Below are 20800 nucleotides of genomic sequence, written 5' to 3'. Positions count from 1 at the left end.
CATCTGTGCCAGGCGAAGTATGCAGCGGACATTCTTGACAGGGTCAACATGACTGATGCAAAACCCACGTTAACACCTATGGCTACAACACCCACACTCTCAAAGAGCCTTGGAACCTCTCTTGCCTCTGGTGATGAGTACCGCAGTATTGTTGGAGCATTACAATACCTTCTACTTACTCGACCAGACATTGCTTTCTCAGTGAACAAACTATGTCAGTTTCTTCACTGTCCTACTGACGAACACTGGAAGAGTGTCAAACGGGTTCTGCGTTATATTCAAGGAACTTTAGAAAGTGGCATTCTTCTGTCCGCCAAACCTATTGAGCATGTCCATTGCTATTCAGACAGTGATTGGGGAGGATGCCCCGATGACAGACGATCTACTGGAGCTTACTGTGTCTATCTTGGAAGGAGTATAATTTCATGGCAAACACGAAAGCAACCCACGTTAGCAAGATCATCTACTGAAAGCGAATACAAAGCCGTAGCAAATGCAACAGCGGAATTACTTTGGCTCAAATCGCTGCTACGAGATTTGGGATTCCACATGCCGCTTCCGGTTCAACTATGGTGTGACAATGTGGGTGCAATCTATCTTACCTCAAATCCTGTGTTTCATGCTCGCACGAAACACATTGAGCTTGATTATCACTTCGTTCGTGAACAAGTCACAAATGGGTTCCTCAATGTCAGATTCATCCCCACTGACGATCAAGTCACTGACATATTAACCAAGCCGCTACCCAGTCTTCGCTTCACTCTGTTACGCTCTCGACTGTTGGTTTTTCCACGGCACCGGCTTGAAGGGGGGTGTTAGAGATAATATTTAGATTATCTCTACTGATAATTATGCACAAACTAAACCGAGTTGTATTTGATATACAACTCTATTTAGTTGCATAGATAATATTCCTATTATCTCTAGGATTAGATATAAGAGTTGTAATCTAACTATACGACTAATTAGGTCAGACAAACCTAATTAGAATACACTTTGTATCTGTCATATAAATACACTTGATTAATACAAACCCTAATTAAGGGAATCATTCAATCAATCCTATCTCTCTCTCTCAACCTTTCGGCCCTCTCTCTCTCTTCAATCACCGAAACCTTTCAACAAGAATATCATGCATACGATACTGCAGACGATCCTATTTTTTAGAAAGCAGTCTATATCCCCAAGTTGTAGACATGAAATATCTCAATAGTTGAAAGAATAAAACACAGAACACACAATCTACTCGCACAGAGACCTTCACATAAGTTGTTTCTTACCTTCAGCAGCCAACATGGCATCCATAAAAAAAATTGACTGTATGCATCTCTTGCTCCAGTGCGAAGCAAAGACAGCAGAGATCCAACCGTTTCAAAAATCATTCCATGTCGTGATCAACAACAAAGAGTTTATTTACTAGATAGTTAGATAGACGTATGCATGTGAATGTTTTTACAGCTATAGTTTGACAAGAAAAAATGACGTAGAGCACTAGCATTTTGTACAGTGATGTGCCATAACAGAAAACACCCAATACAGCTACTTTCCCCCATGCTATTCTGAAAGCCTACCACTTGAACCTGGAATTGTGGGATTCTTAAACAAAGAATGGGATAGTAAATTAAACAATTACTAGATATGCACATATGACAAATATGGTCTGCAGAGCTATTGAAAATTTAGATTTCATCTTTTTCTGCTAAGGGCATCTTCATGTACAAGGTAATAAACAAAATGTGGTCATCTAAGTACCATATTGAAAAGCAATAATAAATTATTTGTTTATTGCAAGAGCCTTAGACAAATGTCTTGGTTCCAATTGATAACAGATTTCCACATATGAAATGAAACTGAGTCAAGAAAACTGATTTGAAACTAGAAGCCAAGGTGCATTAACTGAATATCAATTGAAAGAGAAAATATTGCTACACCTGCAAATCTTGTTAAATTAGTAAGTAAAGTACTACTCTCTTTTTTTTTCAATTTTCTTCTGAAGAAAAACGTGGGTGTAATCGAAGCAAAGTCTGAACTCCAAAAGACATTCTTTAGCCAGAACGATAGTATCACTCACCGAAAAGCAGGTTCAGCAAAAAATGGCAATATCCTGCCGATCACAGGCAGTATATCACTGGCCTTCCCATGGTAAAAAACGCCTGGAAAATTCTTGGCAGTGTGAGAAACTAGCTTCAAAATCGCAATAACTTTTCTCTCATTTGCTGCAAGACATGCAAATTTCAAGCTCCATAAGCATTCTTAGCGGGAAAAAAAATTGCTGAATTTTAGCTGTAATTCAAAGTTAACTTTCAACATTCATTTTAAATTAAATATTCCATCGATCCGAAAGCAAAATAGCAAATAAATAAATAAGACAAAAACATATCCTACAGTGTTTCCATCCACTAGAATATTGTTATAGGAATTAACGAAAAGTTTAGGGTTTACGAACCGGAAGAAGGGACGACGTAGGTGTGAAGAAGATTAGGAAGAACGGTGCGAGGTCGAGGTGGCGGTGCAAGGTGGAGGTGGCGGTGTGCGGGGTGGAGGTTGGCGGCAATGGAGTGGAGTGGGCGGAGATAAAATAAAATCCTAGAAAATGGGTGTAAAGCAAAGTGAATGAATTAACAAAAGAAAAGAGTTATTAATTGTGTAAAAGGTTTGATATTATTTATTGTAATTAGTGAATGGTTGACAATAAATAAAATGAGTTTAGATGGTTAAGACGTTAGATGGTATTTTAACCAGTTAAAGGTTCGATCCTCCATATTTATATTTTTCAGTTTATTTTATTTTTAATTAATTTATATGGGATAAATTTTTAAGTTTATATATATGTATAGGCTATTTGATATTCATATTTTTTTTTAATTCTTTAGTATTTTAAGAAATATGAAGAAAAAATAATTATATTCAAATAGTAATTCGTATTAGTTGTGTCGCACTTTTAAAAAGGAGCGACACAAAGATAACACACTACTTGTGTCATTTTGGTAAAGGCGCGTCACAAGCTTGCTCTTGTGTCACACTGTAAGACAGACGATATAAGAAGTAACTCGTTTGTGACGCATTCTCTTCAAGCATGACACAAGTGATGATACAGAATACTTAGTTGTGTCGCGTTTACAGAACACGCGACACTAGTTACTCTGTTGTGTGTTTCAAAAAAAAAAAGTTACTTTGTTGTGTCGCTTTCTCTTCAAGCGCGACACAAAAGGTGCGACACAAGTGAGCATTTCTGTACTAGTAATATATATTATGTTATTTAGAATATGAGTTATAAATTATATTATAGAACAAATGCAAAAATGATCCATATAATATTTTTTAAGTAAAAATATATTATATATTTTAATAAAATTTCATATTAATATTTTATTTATATAAGAAAATATATTTTTTTAAACATACGTTAGAACATATATTTTAACTTTTAAAACACGAACTATGAAGTTTAGAACATACGATATATTTTTTTAAAAACATACGTTATGTTTTTTAGAACATACGTTATGTTTTTTCGAACATGAGTTATAAATTATATTATAGAACAAATGCAAAAATGATTCAGATATCTACTGATTTTTTAGAACATTATACTTAATTTTTAGAACACAAATTATAAACTTTAGAACATACGTTATGTTTTTTAGAACATACGTTATTTATTTAGAATATGAGTTATAAATTATATTATAGAACAAATGCAAAAATGGTCCATATATTTACTGATTTTTTTAAAACATTATACTTAATTTTTAGAACACAAATTATAAAGTTTAGAACGCATGTAACAATATTTAGAACATCGTCCTTAACATTTTAAAACATAAATTACAAAAATAAGAAATTAGAGCATTCTATGTTTTATTTAATTTTTATACTCAAAACGACGTAGTTTTGATGTTCTCACATAACAAAGTGTCATCACCTAAAAAAGGGTTCTCACAAGAGCCATCTCCTATATATATATATTGAAAATCCAATTTTAATAAGACCATGTAATATTTGGTCATTTCCTATTAGATCTGAACTTATTAAAATGTTAAAATAGAGATTCAAAGTATCATAAGATTTAAATTTATCAAACCTCAATCTAACTGATAGGGACTAAATTTATTTGGTTAGTGATAACAGGTAGCGAAATTCTGATCTACTTCCGTCCCTGTGGGGGCGTCGTTGGGTTCGACGGGGGAAGCTCCGATACCAAAGTCAGTAAGATGATTCAAGGAAACAAACTGAATTGACAAAGGTTGTAAGAATGTGTACCTCGATAGCCTAGGGGATCGGGCTATATATAGCTGGGAAGTTGTAACCTTCAGGTAACTAGAAAGTCTCCATTAATGCTTCATTAATGGCGGTTACGAGTTATCCTTAACCTGACGGTTTAGCTAATTAATAACTCATTAATGATCTTTTATGGCCGAGTCGACGGCCAGCCGTTATAGAGGCGAATGGAGAGATTCGCCTTATAGGTCCGCCAGCGGATCTCTTGGAGCTGATCCGTGGAGATCCGCCAGCCAATTTCCCCTTGGGGATCACTACGTGGCGTACTTTGAGGTGAATATCCCTTTTGGTCCTCAGGATAATATCTCGATGTTATCAGTTATTAAAATCTATATAAACATTGTTGAAATCATTCTTATCCATTTTATTTTTTCATTTATTTATTTATTTATTATTATTCTCATTTTTTTTATAAACTAATTATTATTATCATTGATAGAGATGGTTTTTTGTGTTTTATTTCGCCTAAATAGAGTATTAGGTGGTCAATCATTGAGATGATCCAAAATAAATATATTAAATTGCCCACTCAAGATCAATGAAGTTATCCTAAATAAATAAATTGTCACACTTAACATTCTGACAATATCTATTATTTATATGATATATATCTTTCTCTTTCTTCATAAATCAATGTACAACATTTTGGACAAAAAAAAAAGTCTCAAGATAGAATTACATTATTATTATTATTATTATTATTATTATTATTATCTTTTAAAAGCGAAGCCTACCGGATAATAGAATTACACTGTTCAATGCCATTGGACGATCGACACGTGTAGTGGACACACTGTCCCAGGAAGGAGAAAACTCTTTTCTTCTTCTTCTTACGCTTTCTCTTTTTTCCTCATTTCTTCATTTTTCTCCTGCGCTCGAAGCTTTTCCTGAGATTTCTTCAGAGTTTCGCACCAAGCTTCCGATTTCTCATGTAAGTTCATTTTCTTTCGCTTAGCTTTTTCCTGGATGTTTAGAAGTTCGTCTTCATCACTACAAGAAAACTGGGTTTTAATGAGAAAAATTTAGTGAGAATTAAAAGCATAATTTTTAATAACTTTAATGAGAATAAGTTATATATTTTATTAATAATCACAAAACAATTTATTTATTAAGTTTGTTTCTATTATATTCTCATTATTATCTATTTCTTATCAAATTATTACATTTCAATTTTTACTATTCTCACTATTTTATTTAACTATAATATTAATGATACATTGTATTCTCACTATTTTCTCTAAATAATTATCCCAAAATTTAGTATTCCCTCCAAACAATCGGTCCAAAATTTTTGCCCCAAATAATTACCCAAAATTTAGTATTCCCTCCAAACAATCCCTCCAAATTTTTTGCCCTAAACCGTGAAATTCATTTGAAAATTTTGCCCCAAACCGTGAAAGCTTAGACAAAACGCGTGCTACGACCTAAATTTTGCCCCAAATCTCAGACACCTCCACACCTCAATTCGATGGCTTGTGCGACCCAAATTCACATAGACCTCAAATTCATACCCACCTAAATCACTAATCGTATCTCTTCTAACCTGAATCGCTACTCATCCTGGAGATTTTCTCCGAAGCAGAAAACCTAACTTTCTAGTTGAAGTTGCGTTAAGCAAGAAGTGTCCCAGACTCTGCAACTAGTAAGCTCTTCTCTTCCACCTTCATCAATATCTCTTTCTTCTATGTACCTATGACTTTAAACAAAGTTTTAGTTGGTTCTATATGGGCCATACAAATATTGCCTGAGTTTACTAATATGAGTCATATGTATGTGGCTTGGGTTTCCTTGGTGTTTATTGTTCAAATGTTTTGCTATCTTTCATGGATTGTTATAGAATCTTAGATAAATGTTTTTTTCTAATTTGTGTCTAATAATTTTCTTTTGGTTTTTTCTGCTTCTTTCAAAAGTGAGATTTTTCATGTCCAAAAAGGAATTTGACTATGGAAACCTGCTGGTGTCTGAATTTATTGCAAGTGTGCTAGTGATGTTATTTAAAGAACTGCGGATCTCAGACTGTCACACATTAACTTCTGAATCCTAATGATCAAATGCTGCATTTGTTAGTTGTTTTTCACGAATATCATGGTTCAAGATTGGATTTACTATATGAATTGCTATTGGTTTAAGGATGGAAGTTTTCAAAGGATATAAACTGATGGGGAATGAAGTATGCTTAATTAATGGTTTGACAGTTTATGCATTTTAGTGTTCTTTTCCAGGATGCTAATTCAGATATATTGAAATTTGATTGATTAAAAATCAAATTTCAGTCCAGAGTTTCTTCTTGTTATAAAGATTGACCAAATAGAATATATGTAGGTGGTCTCAAATGGTTACAGATTGTTCTTTCGTCATTTGTTCTTGATAGATAATCACAATGTCTTATGTTCTGTATAAGAAAATAAAGCATCATTTTCTGATTTTCCAAGTCATTCAATGATGAAAGGCTAATCTATGAAAAACATTTGGAGCTGATTAGCAACATGAATAGAAATGTCTAATTTCATGCTTGTAAATGCTAGTAATTTTGATTGTACTGAACAAGTTCTTGTGTTACTGGAAGCAAGTATTATTTATTGTATTAGCAACTGTATTACATTTTCTATTTATTTGAAAAAACTTGAAAGTATTCCTATACACCTTTGGGGATTAACTACCTTTCCTTTTAATGGCTTTTGAGTCATCTGTTTTTTTTCCTTTCTCTGTTTTTTATATGAAAATGTAATGAAAGGGAAATATGAGGGAGAGATGGTGGGATCCATCAAAGCACAATGACAGGATTATTATTTGGAGACCAGACCAGACCTTTTTCATTCAAATCTTGGCTTGGGTGTATGTGGAATATTTACCCACGTTCTTATGTTGAATCTAAACCCTTACTTATTAATTTACCCTCCTTTCTTTAAACTTTAATCTAACAGAACATGGCCAGTTCTCTAATAGAATATGATGCAGCTATATTTTAGTTCAGCAATGATGCCCTTCATCAGCTACTTGGCCCACTTGGTGCTGTTTGGAGAAAAATTGAAGATGAAACAGGTATGGAGGACCAGCCATATGTGCTTTCTCTCTACTTGCTCATATTTATAGTTTCATTTTTCTTAGAATGTATTCATTTTAAAAGGCGTACCTAATAATTTTTTTATGGAGATTCAATAGTTAATGGCATTGTCTTGTTTTTTGATATCCTTGTTGATCAATGATGATGCAGTCTAACTATAGTAGTCTAAGTGCTTAATATTTCGCTTGATCTTCCCCATTAGGACTGGTATATTTCACTTGATCTTCCCTATTAAGACTGATATAGTTTTCACATTTGAACCACCCATTTAAACTGGTTAATATACCAAGATGGTAAGAATGAACTTAAACATTTACTACTACGTTTTGAGCGTTCCTTTCTTCATATCATAAGCTTGATAGGCTGATTGATTATAATGGAGCGGGTGATTAACACAAAAAGATAAAATCTTTGAAACTAAACATGAATTGCATTTGTTTAATGTAATTGGTGGTGTCAACAACCAATAGAACATATGAATGCTTTTGATTAAATTAACAGTGAGTTGTATAGAAATTGACATACATGGGAATGGTTGTTTATGTTGCAGGCAACGCCTGCAACCAAATATAGAAGTTGCGAATCACTGGTGACAAGCAGCTAACACCACTTGACACCTCAACATCCTCAAAGCGATGCGAGTCCTGCATGGTTAGCGGGGATATGGTTGTTGTGTCTTTTTCTATTAGAGTGCATTATCACCACTTTATTCTTGTGGTTGTGGGTTCATTTGGAATATTGAATTCCGGCTTTATATTTTTTGAGACTTTGGTCCATTGCAGAAAAGACTTTAAAGAAAGTTTCTTTCTAAGCCACTAGAAGTGCTGTTGAGTGGGTCCAAATGCATAGAATGAAGGTACCTTTAAAACCCAAGATTCAGGGTCAGTGAGCATCAGCATCCCTGTAGAAGAAGCAGTTGTCTTGAAAACTTCCGCAGATGAAAAAAGCACCGAAAGAAAAGGGAAGCAACTTGGAATATTTGTATGGCTCCCCGCTTTCGAATCAGCTGCATTTGTGTGTGCTTCCGTGCTTTTAATTATGAGTTTTACAATGAATAGCTTGCACAAACTTGGGTTTTGGGCTCTAGGTTTATGGAAATTGTGTTTATTGATATTTACTATCATATGCAGGAGATTGATTTCCCAACTCTATACTATGCTTATATTATTGCTCATTTGGAGGTTTTGGGTTTATGGCTCTTTATCTTGGGTATGGAATAAGGAGGAGTGTTCTGTTGTTTGTATGGTTAAGCCTCGTTGCTCTAGCTTGGGGTTTGATAGTTGATCGCAACATTTGTTAGATCGATTTCGTCAATGATGTAACCAGAGGTCTTGCCGGTTGTCTAATCAGAGCTTTTTTTATGGCTAATGAAGAATTTTTTAGTTAAGCAAAACAACATGCAGGTGCTGGATAAGTTCTGTTTTTCAGTTTTCACAACAAAAATGAAGATACACTGAACGATCATGAGCCCAACATGTCAGCGTGGTGCTGGATAAGTTCTGTTTTTGATTTTCACATTTCCCAATATTCACACTCTTCCAAACCCATCCCTTATTTATTTATTTATAGTTTTCCACTCCTGTGATCTAAACCCAACAAGATCATGAACGCTAATCAACGAATTGGAACACTCGTTGCACACCTTAATCCTCCAAATCTCCATGTCAGTCATTCAAATTCTCTTAAATTGTGATGCTTTTCTTCTTTAATTAAATTCTTGTTTTCTGAATTTTGTTTTTTTTTTAAAATTTGATGGAAAAAGATGGAGGAGAGCTCTGTTATGAGCCGGTCAAATTGCCGGGCAAAAGGAGGATGGCCCGGATTCAAGGTAGCTATATTGGGAGCAACAGGAGGAATAGGGCAGCCTCTCGCAATGTTGATGAAGATGAATCCATTGGTTTCCGTTCTTCATTTGTATGATGTCGTCAATACTCCTGGTGTTACTGCTGATATTAGCCATATGGACACTGGTGTTGTGGTAAGATTGATTTTTCTTTTATATCACTTGTCAATTCCTTCCAATGAAAAGAACAAAATTATACTGTTTCTGTTGATGTTGTGAAACTTTTGTTGTTTTACTGGCCATTGATTCTGAAATCTGGATTGGAATTATAACTTTTGCATAATTTTTTAGTTAACTGACAAAAGTAACCAGTCAAGACACATACATGCAGGTGCAATTGCATATTATGGTATGAAAGAGGCCTCAACCAATTTATAGCATATTCATGGCTGACATTGAGTCCATTAACTGAAACCGTATTAGAAAAAGCATGGGTCGTTCTAGCATTGAGTTGGCAGAGCTTCTTCCTCACACACTTGGATACACATGGCTAAATTTCTTCTAAGAAATGGAAGTTTTCATCATGTGCATAGCCGGTTGATGCTCTAGAGAACTGAAACAGGATAGGTAATTTTGCATTATACCATAGGTTCTAAAATGATTATGTTAACGATTTGTCTAATCAAACTAAACTATTAACTCTCAAACCATTGGCTATTTGATAAATTCATGACTGCTGGTAATTATGTCAGGGTTTCTGAAGAAGAAACTGTGAAGTTGGGCAGTGTTGTTGCAGGAGATGTCGAGAAAGTAATGCCCCATACTGTAGTAGTATATGTCAACTCTAAAGGTTGTATGAGGGGCACGATATCAACTCAACATTTGGCTGATTACAAGGGTACTGGTCTTTGCTTTGTAGGCAGTGCCTCCTATTATTGCAAGTTTTTTTTTTCCTTTTAAAATAATATAAATGCACCTTCTATTCCCATGACTAATCAGAATAGAAAAAAGGCCTCATGCTCATAGATTATGATTGTCATCATTTGATGCACATGCTGAAATCATGCCTGCTATGAACTGTGAATTGACCATTCTATTTCTTGATCATTCTCATGCCTGCTACTTTGAAATTGACTACTGCTTCGTTTTTTCTTAAATATCTGCATATATATTGCCTATTTACCTCTCTCTTGTATCTTTGTTTTATTGCCATAAATATCAGGCATTGGTTTCAAAATTGTTCTTAAGCTTATATCCAATATTGTTCTCTCAAACTAAAGAGTTCTATTCATGAGTCTTGTATTTGAGATTTTCAATTGCTGTTTCTCTTGAGGGAGATTGTTCTTGATAATTCTCTTGAAGTTTTGAAGCTTTCATCGAAATGATAAGATGTTTATTCTCTTATTTGTCAATGGGGTTCTTACAAAAGAAAAGGTTGATCACCTTTTGTTTTTGGTCAATTATAGGAAGGCAGAGGTTGAGGGCGAGCCTTGGCGTAACGGTAAACGTTGTTGTCATGTGACCAAGAGGTCACGGGTTCGAGTCTTAGGAGCGGCCTCTTGCCAAATAAATTGGCAGGGGAAGGCTTGTCCCCAGTACACCCTTGTGGTGGGACCCCTCTCCGGACCCTCGCTCAGCGACAATGGTTCAAAGATATATTAGGAAATGAAATAATCATGTGTTTTGTGGTTTCTTTCTGATATTGGCCCTATGATCTTTTAATTAGAACATGGAAGATTTTTGCCTCAACATTTTTCATTTTTTTGGTACTGTTAATTAGGTATATTAATTATAGGGTTTGCATTGTGTAGGTTGTTGTTTGTCCTACAACGGTTGGAATGTTTGGCTATGCCATGTTTGTTGGAGTCAGGCATCCGGCTAGAGCTTTTATATAAGATGTTGATGCTGATTGTTTACGAATATGTAAATCCAAGCTATTGTGTTGCTCATGTAATGCATTTTGTTTCTAAGTTATGGCTCTTTTTTCTTAGTGAATTGAAATGGAACTTTGTTTTATAATTTATTGTTGAATTGTATTCTTATAATTAATAAGCAGGATATTATTATATAATGTAAATATTTTTTTATCATGATAAAATCTTTAATGAGGAGTTTTTGAATCATTATAAAAGATTTAATGAGAAGATTTTAAATTATTATATAAAAAATTAATGAGAATATTTTTAATTATTATAAACAATTTAACGAGAAGAGTTTTTATTATTATAAAAAATTCTAATGAGGATAATTAATCTCATTATATATGGTGATAATGAGAATGCATTTTATTCTCATAATTACTTTTAGTAAGGGATCCCTGTAATGAAGGGACCCATGAGAGTAATAATTCTCATTAAAAATTCTTTCATGAGAATATTTGGGCTTTTAATGATAATTTTTCTTCTCATTAAAAGCCTCTTTTTTTTGTAGTGCATCTTCTAGATCAACTTCAGAACTTTTTAATTCAACCTCCTCTCCTGAAATAGAAGTCGATTTTAGTTGGACTACCTCGTCATCGGAGAACTCTTCTTCTTCCGAGGGCACGATTAACTCTGATTTAGCTGGGTTTAGTAACTCGGTACGTAATCATTATCAAACTCGTTCCACTAGGAACCCGACTCTTTTTCCTTTTGTCTCCGGTGCCGTTCCGGCCGGTGCATCTAGGTGGTTTCCGGGGACAATGGCCTCTTCTTCAATTCCTCCTAAGAAAAAGAATCCCCGAGCGGAGTCTACTCCGTCTCGTATGAGCACCGCAGATCTAGTGGATCTGGCGAATCGCTTCCCCTGGATCAAGAACTATGAAACTCAGCTTGCCGCCTCTTTTCAACGTCCTTCCTGTATGCCTAGCGGTTTCCTTACAGTATACTGTAGTCACGTGGAGAGAGGATTCCGACTTCCTCTTCCAAAGATGATGGCGGACATCCTCTCCTACTTTGACATTACGGTTAGCCAGCTACATCCCAACTGCTGGTTGGATATCGCTTTAGACTGCTACCTCGCCTCAAATTTAGGAGTAGTATATACGGGTCGTATCTTTAGAGCTTTTCACAAACCATCAAAACGGAGTCCGAATCCTATCTTTCGTTCGCCAAATTCGGAGTGTATTCGCCCTTTAGTGACAAAATGTCCAATGTTCATTGCTGGGATGAGAGATTCTTCTACGTGAAGATAAAAGATGGCGAACCACTGGGTTTTCCTTCCTTTTGGAATCCCAGGCCGTTGCATATGGCGGGCGATATGCGAATTTTAACGGATAGTGATGAGAAGGTGACAGAGCTCATAAAGCAGATCAAGGCGGATGCATGGACATATGCGGATGCCTTAGCTTTCATGATGAGTGATATTCCATTGATTCGCCGGGAAGGGGATCAATTCATTTACTCAAAGATTACGCAATTTGACCAAGGTACCTTTCATTTCTTCGTGAACTTTGATTACTTTAATGTTTTCCTTGGCAGGGGTTTATCTAAGGCCAATCACGCTCTTGCAGAGAAGCGTAAGAAGTTTCTGGAGGCTGAGGCACGCAAGAAAGATCAAGCGGCGAATCCTCAAGCGGATACTGGAAAACGTCCTGCAGAAACAGTGGTTGAGCCGCCACTAAAGAGGAGGAAGCCTAACACCACTGGAGGTCTTAAGCTTATGGCGGATGCCCTGAGGTCCGCCAAGCTTGCTGGGGAGATTGCACAGGTAGGTTACCTTTGATCTTTATTTGTTCATTAAGTTTTGAACTTGAGTTCTGACCCTAGAACGTTTGTGTAGACGGCGAAGCCTGATATCGGTGGATACTGGTCCGCCAAATTTGGAGCCCAAGGTTCTTTCGAGAATGAATCCATTCTAAACGATTTGGATGAGGCCTTGGGTCAGGTGGGCGAAGTGCAGAGGAACTATAGCCAGATTCCTGGTTCAATTCATGCCCAAAAGGGGAAGACGGAGCTCCTTTCGGTGAGTTTCTTTAGAAAGGATGCAGACAATATTAGTTCCTTAATCCTTTTTGCCTTTTGATTGAATCGTTTGTTTTTGGACAGTTGTATACTTGCCTACGTACTATGGAAATTGAGCTCCTTCAGAATGTGGCGGATAAGGCAACTATCGAGAGGCTAGAGAAAGAGATAGTGGAAGCCAATTCCACTATCGCTTCTGTTAATGCAGATCTTGCTTCCGCGAATGCCAACATTGCTTCCGCCACAGCCGCCCTAGTTCCCAGGGATGAGGAAATTAAGAGGTTAAAGGCAAAGATTGTGTCTGATGCCAAAAGCCATGAAGACGCCCTTGGAGAAGCTGAATACATGGCGGGTGAACAAGCCTTTTATTCTGGCGAGATGCTTATGGCGTACTTCTCCTTGGCGCATCCTGAGACTAACTTCACCGATCCACAATTCGCCGTCCCCGAACCAGAAGATGTGGTGAAGTTCAATAAGATGTCAGACGCTAAGGAGTACCTCCGTGATTACGTTCGGAGATGGATGAAGGGGCCTGTGGAAGAAACCAAACCCTCTACTATGGTCTTGGCGGATGAGCTTGAAGAAGTGCCGCTTAAGGCGGATGCAGGACCAATTCCTGATCAAGCTCTTCCCCTTGGTCCCACATCTTCGGTGGATAAGGAGGTATCTCCTGATGGCGTGTCTGCGGATGTGGAGAAGGAGGATCCCCAAGCAAGCTTTGTGGGCGAAGTAAGCGCAAAGGAGGATGCTCCTATTGTTGCTTAGCTTGCTTTTATTTGTGACATTGTAAAAACATTTTTAAGTACAATTTGTTTTGATCCTTTATGGAAGCTATGTTATTTTACCTTTACGTTTGCGTAAGGAAATATATAGGCATCTAGGATTTGAAGTAGGTGGCCAGCCATACTCCATTTTATGAACCTTTGTGAAGGTTAGAAGCTGTTCTATTCCTTCTAGAGGAAGTAAAGCTGCCCAGGGGATCAATTTGCTACCTATCTTTGAGGTGAAATGATCCGCCCGTAGGACTTGTGAATCCTTCTCTGGAAAGGATAAGAGAGTGTAAAGAACTTGCGTCCAAGGATCGTTTTAACTCTATTGGAGATTGAGATCCACTCACAAGATTGATCTTCTTACGTTTTTAAGGCCTCGAGGACGTATCTCTAAGATAGCGATACATTGTAAATGTGGAGAGCGTTGGATGCCCCCCCTCTTTTTAAGACTGGAATATTGATATTGCTGCAGTAAATAATAAAAAGAGCACAGATAATAGAACAAATGATGTTTATTAATGGGAGAAATGCCTTATTACAGCAGGTAGGTCTTATAGGTGAGCCTCGTTAAAACCTTTAATAAGAAAAACCACATGGGAAAAAGCTTATTAAAGGAAAAAGAGTACTCAAGACCGTATATACACTTCATTTTCTGACAAAATATTTGCGGAGATTTTGGAGGTTCCATGTGCGTGGCAATGTATTGCCCTCCATGTCATGTATTTTAAACGTGGCAGATCCAATCTTGTCCACTATCTGATATGGACCTGCCCAGTTGAGTCCTAACTTGCCATTGCCTTCTCGAGATTGGACTTTATCAGCTTTACGGAGCACAAGATCTCCCACATTTAGATCCACAAGATTGGCATTTTTATCATGGTAAGCCGCAATCCGCTGTTTGTATGCTGCCATGCGCACATAGGATTGATCCCTGCGATCTTCTATCTGATCTAGGTGCTCCCTTAGCCGTTTGCCGTTGTCCTCTTCACAATAAAAGGCCACTCGATCACTGGGGACCTGTATTTCGACTGGAATAACAGCTTCAACGCCATGAGAAAGGGCGAATGGTGTTTCCCCCGTAGCCGTCCTCAGGGTGGTACGATAAGCCCATAAAACACTTGTCAGCTGATCCGCCCACTTCTTATCATGCTCTCCCAATCTCTTCTTTATCCCCTTCACGATCGTCCGATTAGTAACTTCAGTCATTCCATTGGACTGGGGATAATAAACGGAGGCGAATCTGTTCAGGATGCCCAACCCTTCACAGAAAGCCTTGAATTCGCCACAGTTGAACTGTGTTCCATTATCGGTGATGATGGTATGTGGAACACCGTATCTTCCTACGATGTTGTCTTTGACGAATTCCACCATTCGTTCTGCAGTAATGGAGGAAACAGCTTCGGCTTCTACCCATTTGGTGAAATGGTCCACTGCCACTACCACGTACCTTCTCTGCTGGCGAGTCGGAGGAAATGGGCCGACAATGTCTATTCCCCAGAGGGCGAATGGACGTCCTTCTATGATTGGCCTCTGAATGTGTTTGGCAGTATGTGATTCATTCGCATGAATCTGACAATTGTGACAAGATTCTACCAATTTTTGGGCATCCAATTCAGCCGTGGGCCAGTAGAAACCTGCTAACCTGGACTTTTTCAAGATGGCGGCGGATGCTTCATGTGCCCCACATGATCCCTCATGTAGCTCCTTGAGGATTTTTTGTCCTTCTTCCGGTAGAATGCACTTCAACCAAGGATGACTAAAGGACTTTCTGTAAAGGCAGTCATTGATCACGGAGAAATAAGCCGCTCTCCTAACTATCCGCCGTGCCTCTTCTTTGTCCTCAGGTAAGGTTCCATTCAGCAGATATTGTCGGATGACTGATCTCCAATCATCTTCCACTGTTGTGAGTAGAGAAACTTCCTCTGAGGCGAATGCTGGAGCTATTTTAACTTCGAAGGGACAATCCGGATCCGTCCAGTTCTCCTCACAAGAGGCCATTTTGGCCAAATGATCTGCCTCTGTGTTGGATTCCCTCGGTACGTGAATCAGTTCCCATTTAGTTTCCTTAGCTTCAAGGTGGTCCAGCAACTTTTTGACTTCCGCTACGTATTTGGCCAGAACCTCGTCTTTCACCTCGTAATTCTTGATTACTTGGTTGACCATTAGTTTAGAGTCGCTATAGATCACAATCCGCTCCGGAGTGATTTCTTTGAGTAGGCGTAATCCCAATATTAGAGCTTCATATTCAGCAGCATTATAAAGTAGCATGGAAATTTAATTTTGCTGCGTATCGTAATTTTATGTATTGGGGACCCTTGATCACAACGCCTATGCCAGCTCCATCCGCCGAGGAGGCGCCATCGGTGTACATCGACCATTCCTCTATCGGGGGCTTGGGATGATCTATCCCTTCATCAGTGAATTCATTCACGAAGTCCGCCAGGACCTGACTCTTTAAAGCTGACCTACTTTCATACCTCACATCGAATTCGTCCAGGCGGATTGCCCATTCCATCAGCCTTCCCGAAGTGTCTGGTTTCTGCAACACCTTTCTCATTGGTATATTTGTTCGAACCACTACAGTATGCGCCTGAAAATATGGCCTAAGGCGGATTGCCGTGGTTACAACAGCCAGTGCCATTTTATCAAGCTTTGAATACCTGGTTTCGGCGTCTTTCAGAACCTTGCTCACGTAATAAATCGGAAACTGCTGGTCGTCCTCTTCTCGTATCATGACCGTGCATACGGCTTTGTCCGTAACCGATACATACATGTAGAGGTCTTCTCCCTTCAAAGGTCGACTCATCATGGGTGGCTCCGTGAGGAACCGCTTGATTCCTTCGAAGGCTCTTTCACAATCCTCATTCCACTCGAATGCCTTTTGCTTCTTAATGACCTCGTAAAAGGGCTGGCATCTGCGGGCTGAACAAGAGATAAACCTGCCCAAGGCTATGATACGCCCGTTAAGGCGTTGTACTTCTCTGATATTCCACGGTGCTTGCATTTCCAGAACTACCTTAACTTTGTTAGGATTTGGGCTAACTCCTTTTTCGCTGATCATGAACCCTAAGAATTTTCCATATGTTGCCCCGAAAGTACACTTCTCTGGGTTCAACTTAATGTTGTGGCGTCGGAGTACGTCCAGTACCTCCTTTATATCATCCGCATGCTTTTCTATGGTCGTACTTTTGATGATCATATCATCTACATAGACAGAATAGTTATCCCCTTTACTATCTGCGAATATCTTGTTCATCATCCTCTGATAAGTTGCACCTACGTTCTTAAGCCCAAAGGGCATAACTTTGAAACAATAAGTGGCTTGGTGTGTTACGAACGAGGTCTTGATTCTATCTGAGGGCTCCATAGGGATCTGATGATAACTTGACTTCCAATAGTGGAAAAATGATCATTTGCATCGACGCATTTGCATCGACCCTTACAAAACGCGATGCAAAAGGTTCATTTGCATCGGCCCTTTATTTGGGACCGATGCAAAAGGTTCATTTGCATCGGCCCTTATTAAGGATCGATGCAAATGAACGTATTATTTGCATCGCTCCTTTTAAAAGGCCGATGCAAATAGTAATTCAACTATTATTTGCATCATTTGCATCAGCCCCTTAAATATGACCGATGCAAATAAGTGTATTATTTGTATCGGTCCTTTATAAGAGACCGATGCAATTAGTGTTAGTATGAATTTTAAAAAATTAATAAAATATAAAGGGGTATTTTGTAATTAATTGGGGTAAATTTATAAATAATGAAAAGATAAGTATAAATTCAGATTTTATTTTAGGGTTACTTTCTCATTTGCAGCCGCCTCCATCTCCTTCTTCTCCTTCTCACAAGACCAAATCCAACCTTCCATGGCTGCGCTTTCCACCGTCGGAATCTCAGATAGAGCTCACGTTATCCTTGCTCGGAGACTCTCGAATTTCATAAGAGATTCAGAACGGAAACAGCTCCGACCAAACGCGGATTCTTAGAGACTGTCGATCTAAGTCTCTGAAAGCTCCAGAGTTGAAATAAATATTCTGGTTAGTATTTTCTTTGCTCTTCTACTTTTCAATTCTTATAATTTCATCATCTAAACATACACTTGCTCATACTTTGCTTTATATAGATTGGTTGAGGTTTTAATTGAACTGAATTTCTTTCTTGTTGATTTCAATTTCAGATGTTGAGTGTGATGAGAGGATCCGAATTGATCTTCTCTGTAATAGTATTACTTCTAGCTTTTCTTCAAGAAGCAAGTTGACATGGAGTTCAGCCACTCTCTAGGATTGCTATATATGAGACAATATATTCTCTTGATGACAATGGTTCTATCAAAGCCTCTCCTACGATTCTCGGATTGAAAGTAAGCTTCAATTGCTCCACTTTAGTGTCATTATTAAGCTTCCACGAGTTTTAGTTTGATTAAAAGAGGGATTTTATTTTTTGCATTTTTTGAAAGACTGAAATGAGGAGTGAGGAGCCTTTAAGTATGACTAAGTCCCCAACAAGATTATCTCAATTAGAATACCTATGGTTTAAACCAGAAAAAAGAATAAATAAATGAAATGCCATTTACTTCACTTTTGCATTGAAGGAACTCAATTATGAGCAGTTTAGGCAAGGTATTTGGGAAAATTTAATTTAAGATTGATAAACTTGGTTGCTGACAGATTTCCAAAATATCAGTGGCAATTAAGCTTGATAAACTTGGTTTCAAGTTGATTATTTGGTAATTTACTATTTCAGTTCAACATTAATCCACAATTAACAAGTTTAACAAGAATTTCTAATGTACTTTTTTGGTAATTGGAATTTTGAGTCTTGTTATATCTTAGTGATAGGAATTACTAAGCTAATAGGTAATTGTTTTCTGTTGTTGATTCATGTTTTCAAGGATGCCTTTGTGATAAACTATCAAGTGAAAGTGTGACTACCATTTTTTGAAGCTTAAAACTAACCCAAGAGCCTTCGAATCTTTCATACTGAAAAAGTTTGTTTAATATACATATCATCAATTTGATTAGAATTTAGATAAATTAACAGTAGACTGTGAACTTATGAGTATCAAAGAAGATCTCTGCCCATCTTCCTCTTGCAGGGCAAATGTTTCTAAAGAAGATGTTAAAACTCGAGGTTGACTTGTTTGGTGTTGTGTATAGGGCATTGAAAACTCGAGGAAACACACTCAAATATGATCTTCCATTCATCTTTCATTGGGCCAGCATCTGCCGGCAATAAGGGACGCATGGCTCGTTATCTTGCAAACAAATGCTCCATCTCATCTCGAATGGATTGCTTTGCTGGTAAATTCTATCATGTTGGTTGGTAAATCCTACTTGTTTTTAGTCTTTTGAGCCGTCAAAATTGACATTTGTTCCTTGTTGCCTTATAGACAGCAGCTCTAGCATTTTGGGAGAGAAACTGAGAGAACAAGTTGAGGAGCGACTTGATTTCTTTGACCAAGATCAAAATTGCCACCCCTAGTTGACCAAGCTCAGCTCACTTAGGGTCTATTTGTTTTGATTGAGCTATTTTGTTCACTTCATTCTTTCCAGTTATATTCGACCAAAATCATCTCACTTAGGGTCTTTGATTCCATTGCCTAAAACACTATATCAACTCGCTAATCAGTTATTCATTTTCCATGCTATTGAATTTCTGAGTAATTGATTTGGATTGGTATTTGGATATTCATTTATGAGGATTTTGGCTGAATTTCTAATTGGGAGTATTTATGCAATCAAACTTTGTGGATAAAGTTGAATGCTTTCTCCAAGAAGATGCTCAGTTCTGTTCTCTCCAAAATGAATGAGCAGCAATTGGGCATAATCTCTTCCTGGGATTTCAAATTTTTCTTTATGAGGAGTAGGCCATTGACCACAAAATGTTGATTTTGCAGGGGTACATGGAATGAAGCAAAGAGGGTAGAAGGATTAAATAATATTAACATAGTTCATGCATCAGCATCGGGTGTTGTCTCTGCAGCAATTGGGGATGATCACGCATTGTGGGTTTCGGGCAAGTCTAAGCGAGGCCAGCTTGGTCTTGGGAAAGGAATCACTGAGGCCTTCACTCCTACAAGAGTTGAGGCACTTTCTGGAGAAAAGATAGTTCAGGTAAACACTAGAATGTGTTTACATGCTTCAAATCTGATGCAGATGTAGCAGGCTTAAAGTATTCTCAACTTCGAAACAGGTATCATTGGTTGGGGGCATGCTCTTGCTTAAAATGGTAAGTTGGCCTTGTATTAATTGGTAGCTTAGATGAATGAATAAGAATGTCTTGATTGTTCAGAATGTTCTTTTGCAGCTCGCAGTTTCTTCCGAAAGCATATTAGAAGCTGATGATCGATGAGGATTCGAACATTATCGACTTCTATCCTAATGGTAAGGCCTCTTTGAAATAGTCTTAGCTTTTCTTTCTGTTTTCTTTGAGTTTCTTAGTAGTTTCTGTTCTATATGGACAGAGTTCGATGTTGATACAGATGGAATGCGGTTTATATGGAAAGTTTGCAGATACATTTACTTAACATGTTAATTGATTCAGTCCTGATACTAATTCATTTATCGTGTTATGAAAGGCGAAATCTAAGCTTCCCTTTATAGATGAAGAACTGCTTTGGATTAGACCCGAAAAGCACAGAAGGAAATTGAGGTATATGACTAGTTCTTCTACAAGTATACAAGTAACCATTGATTCATCCTGATTGCTAATTCTGCATAAGCATGAAGCACAAAGAAATATGGAGAATGTTGATAAGATTTTCATGAGAAGATCAAACATGTCGGACTCGCTGTTATTGCCACTTGTTTCAAACTTGGATCTCGTGTTAGCTTATTTTTTAATTAATGTTTTGTATCTTGCAAATTTTGATTAGAAATTCAGAATCTCTCGTAAATAGGTTATATTTATACTTTCATGTAAATGAATATTATATAAGTATTCTTTTCTTGTTTTC

The 20800-nt window shown here is 37.4% G+C and overlaps 2 protein-coding genes across 11 annotated transcripts; both read left to right on the top strand.

The window, feature by feature from the left end:
- The first annotated feature begins 5541 nt into the window (after positions 1–5541).
- LOC136223158 (malate dehydrogenase, glyoxysomal-like) lies at positions 5542–11162 on the top strand. Of its 7 annotated transcripts, none has more exons than XM_066011020.1 (7): positions 5552–5923; positions 7251–7323; positions 7896–9008; positions 9108–9323; positions 9520–9755; positions 9881–10026; positions 10940–11157. In XM_066011020.1, the coding sequence occupies exons 3-5, from the start codon at positions 8949–8951 to the stop codon at positions 9541–9543; spliced, it is 300 nt and encodes a 99-aa protein (XP_065867092.1). In that variant the 5' UTR covers positions 5552–5923; positions 7251–7323; positions 7896–8948; the 3' UTR covers positions 9544–9755; positions 9881–10026; positions 10940–11157. The 7 variants fall into 7 exon arrangements, with proteins under 7 accessions (XP_065867095.1, XP_065867092.1, XP_065867091.1 ...); XM_066011019.1 differs by having other exon boundaries at positions 7240–7323; XM_066011017.1 differs by having other exon boundaries at positions 7206–7323.
- A 6504-nt stretch (positions 11163–17666) lies between these two features.
- Positions 17667–20800, top strand: LOC136223156 (uncharacterized). Of its 4 annotated transcripts, none has more exons than XM_066011014.1 (7): positions 17667–17882; positions 18023–18205; positions 19002–19145; positions 19742–19958; positions 20038–20073; positions 20152–20228; positions 20423–20800. In XM_066011014.1, the coding sequence occupies exons 3-6, from the start codon at positions 19111–19113 to the stop codon at positions 20194–20196; spliced, it is 333 nt and encodes a 110-aa protein (XP_065867086.1). In that variant the 5' UTR covers positions 17667–17882; positions 18023–18205; positions 19002–19110; the 3' UTR covers positions 20197–20228; positions 20423–20800. The 4 variants fall into 4 exon arrangements, 2 of the variants coding, with proteins under 2 accessions (XP_065867086.1, XP_065867087.1); XM_066011015.1 differs by having other exon boundaries at positions 20309–20800; XR_010685855.1 differs by having other exon boundaries at positions 19235–20073.

Source organism: Euphorbia lathyris, chromosome 3 (genome assembly GCF_963576675.1).
Source record: "Euphorbia lathyris chromosome 3, ddEupLath1.1, whole genome shotgun sequence".
Lineage (NCBI taxonomy): Eukaryota > Viridiplantae > Streptophyta > Magnoliopsida > Malpighiales > Euphorbiaceae > Euphorbia > Euphorbia lathyris.
The sequence above is the reverse complement of the archived record's forward strand: the minus strand, read 5'-3'. Positions and strand labels throughout refer to the sequence as shown.

What these genes read in the sequence shown, in the direction of transcription:
- LOC136223156 (XM_066011014.1), top strand. Translation starts at nt 19,111, where the DNA reads ATGCTCCATCTCATCTCGAATGGATTGCTTTGCTG. An exon ending in CTGGAGAAAAGATAGTTCAG is followed by an intron (nt 19,959 to 20,037) that starts GTAAACACTAGA and finishes ACTTCGAAACAG; the next exon opens with GTATCATTGGTTGGGGGCAT. An exon ending in GCATGCTCTTGCTTAAAATG is followed by an intron (nt 20,074 to 20,151) that starts GTAAGTTGGCCT and finishes GTTCTTTTGCAG; the next exon opens with CTCGCAGTTTCTTCCGAAAG.
- LOC136223158 (XM_066011020.1), top strand. Translation starts at nt 8,949, where the DNA reads ATGAACGCTAATCAACGAATTGGAACACTCGTTGCACACCTTAATCCT. An exon ending in TTAATCCTCCAAATCTCCAT is followed by an intron (nt 9,009 to 9,107) that starts GTCAGTCATTCA and finishes TGATGGAAAAAG; the next exon opens with ATGGAGGAGAGCTCTGTTAT. An exon ending in ATATGGACACTGGTGTTGTG is followed by an intron (nt 9,324 to 9,519) that starts GTAAGATTGATT and finishes ACATACATGCAG; the next exon opens with GTGCAATTGCATATTATGGT.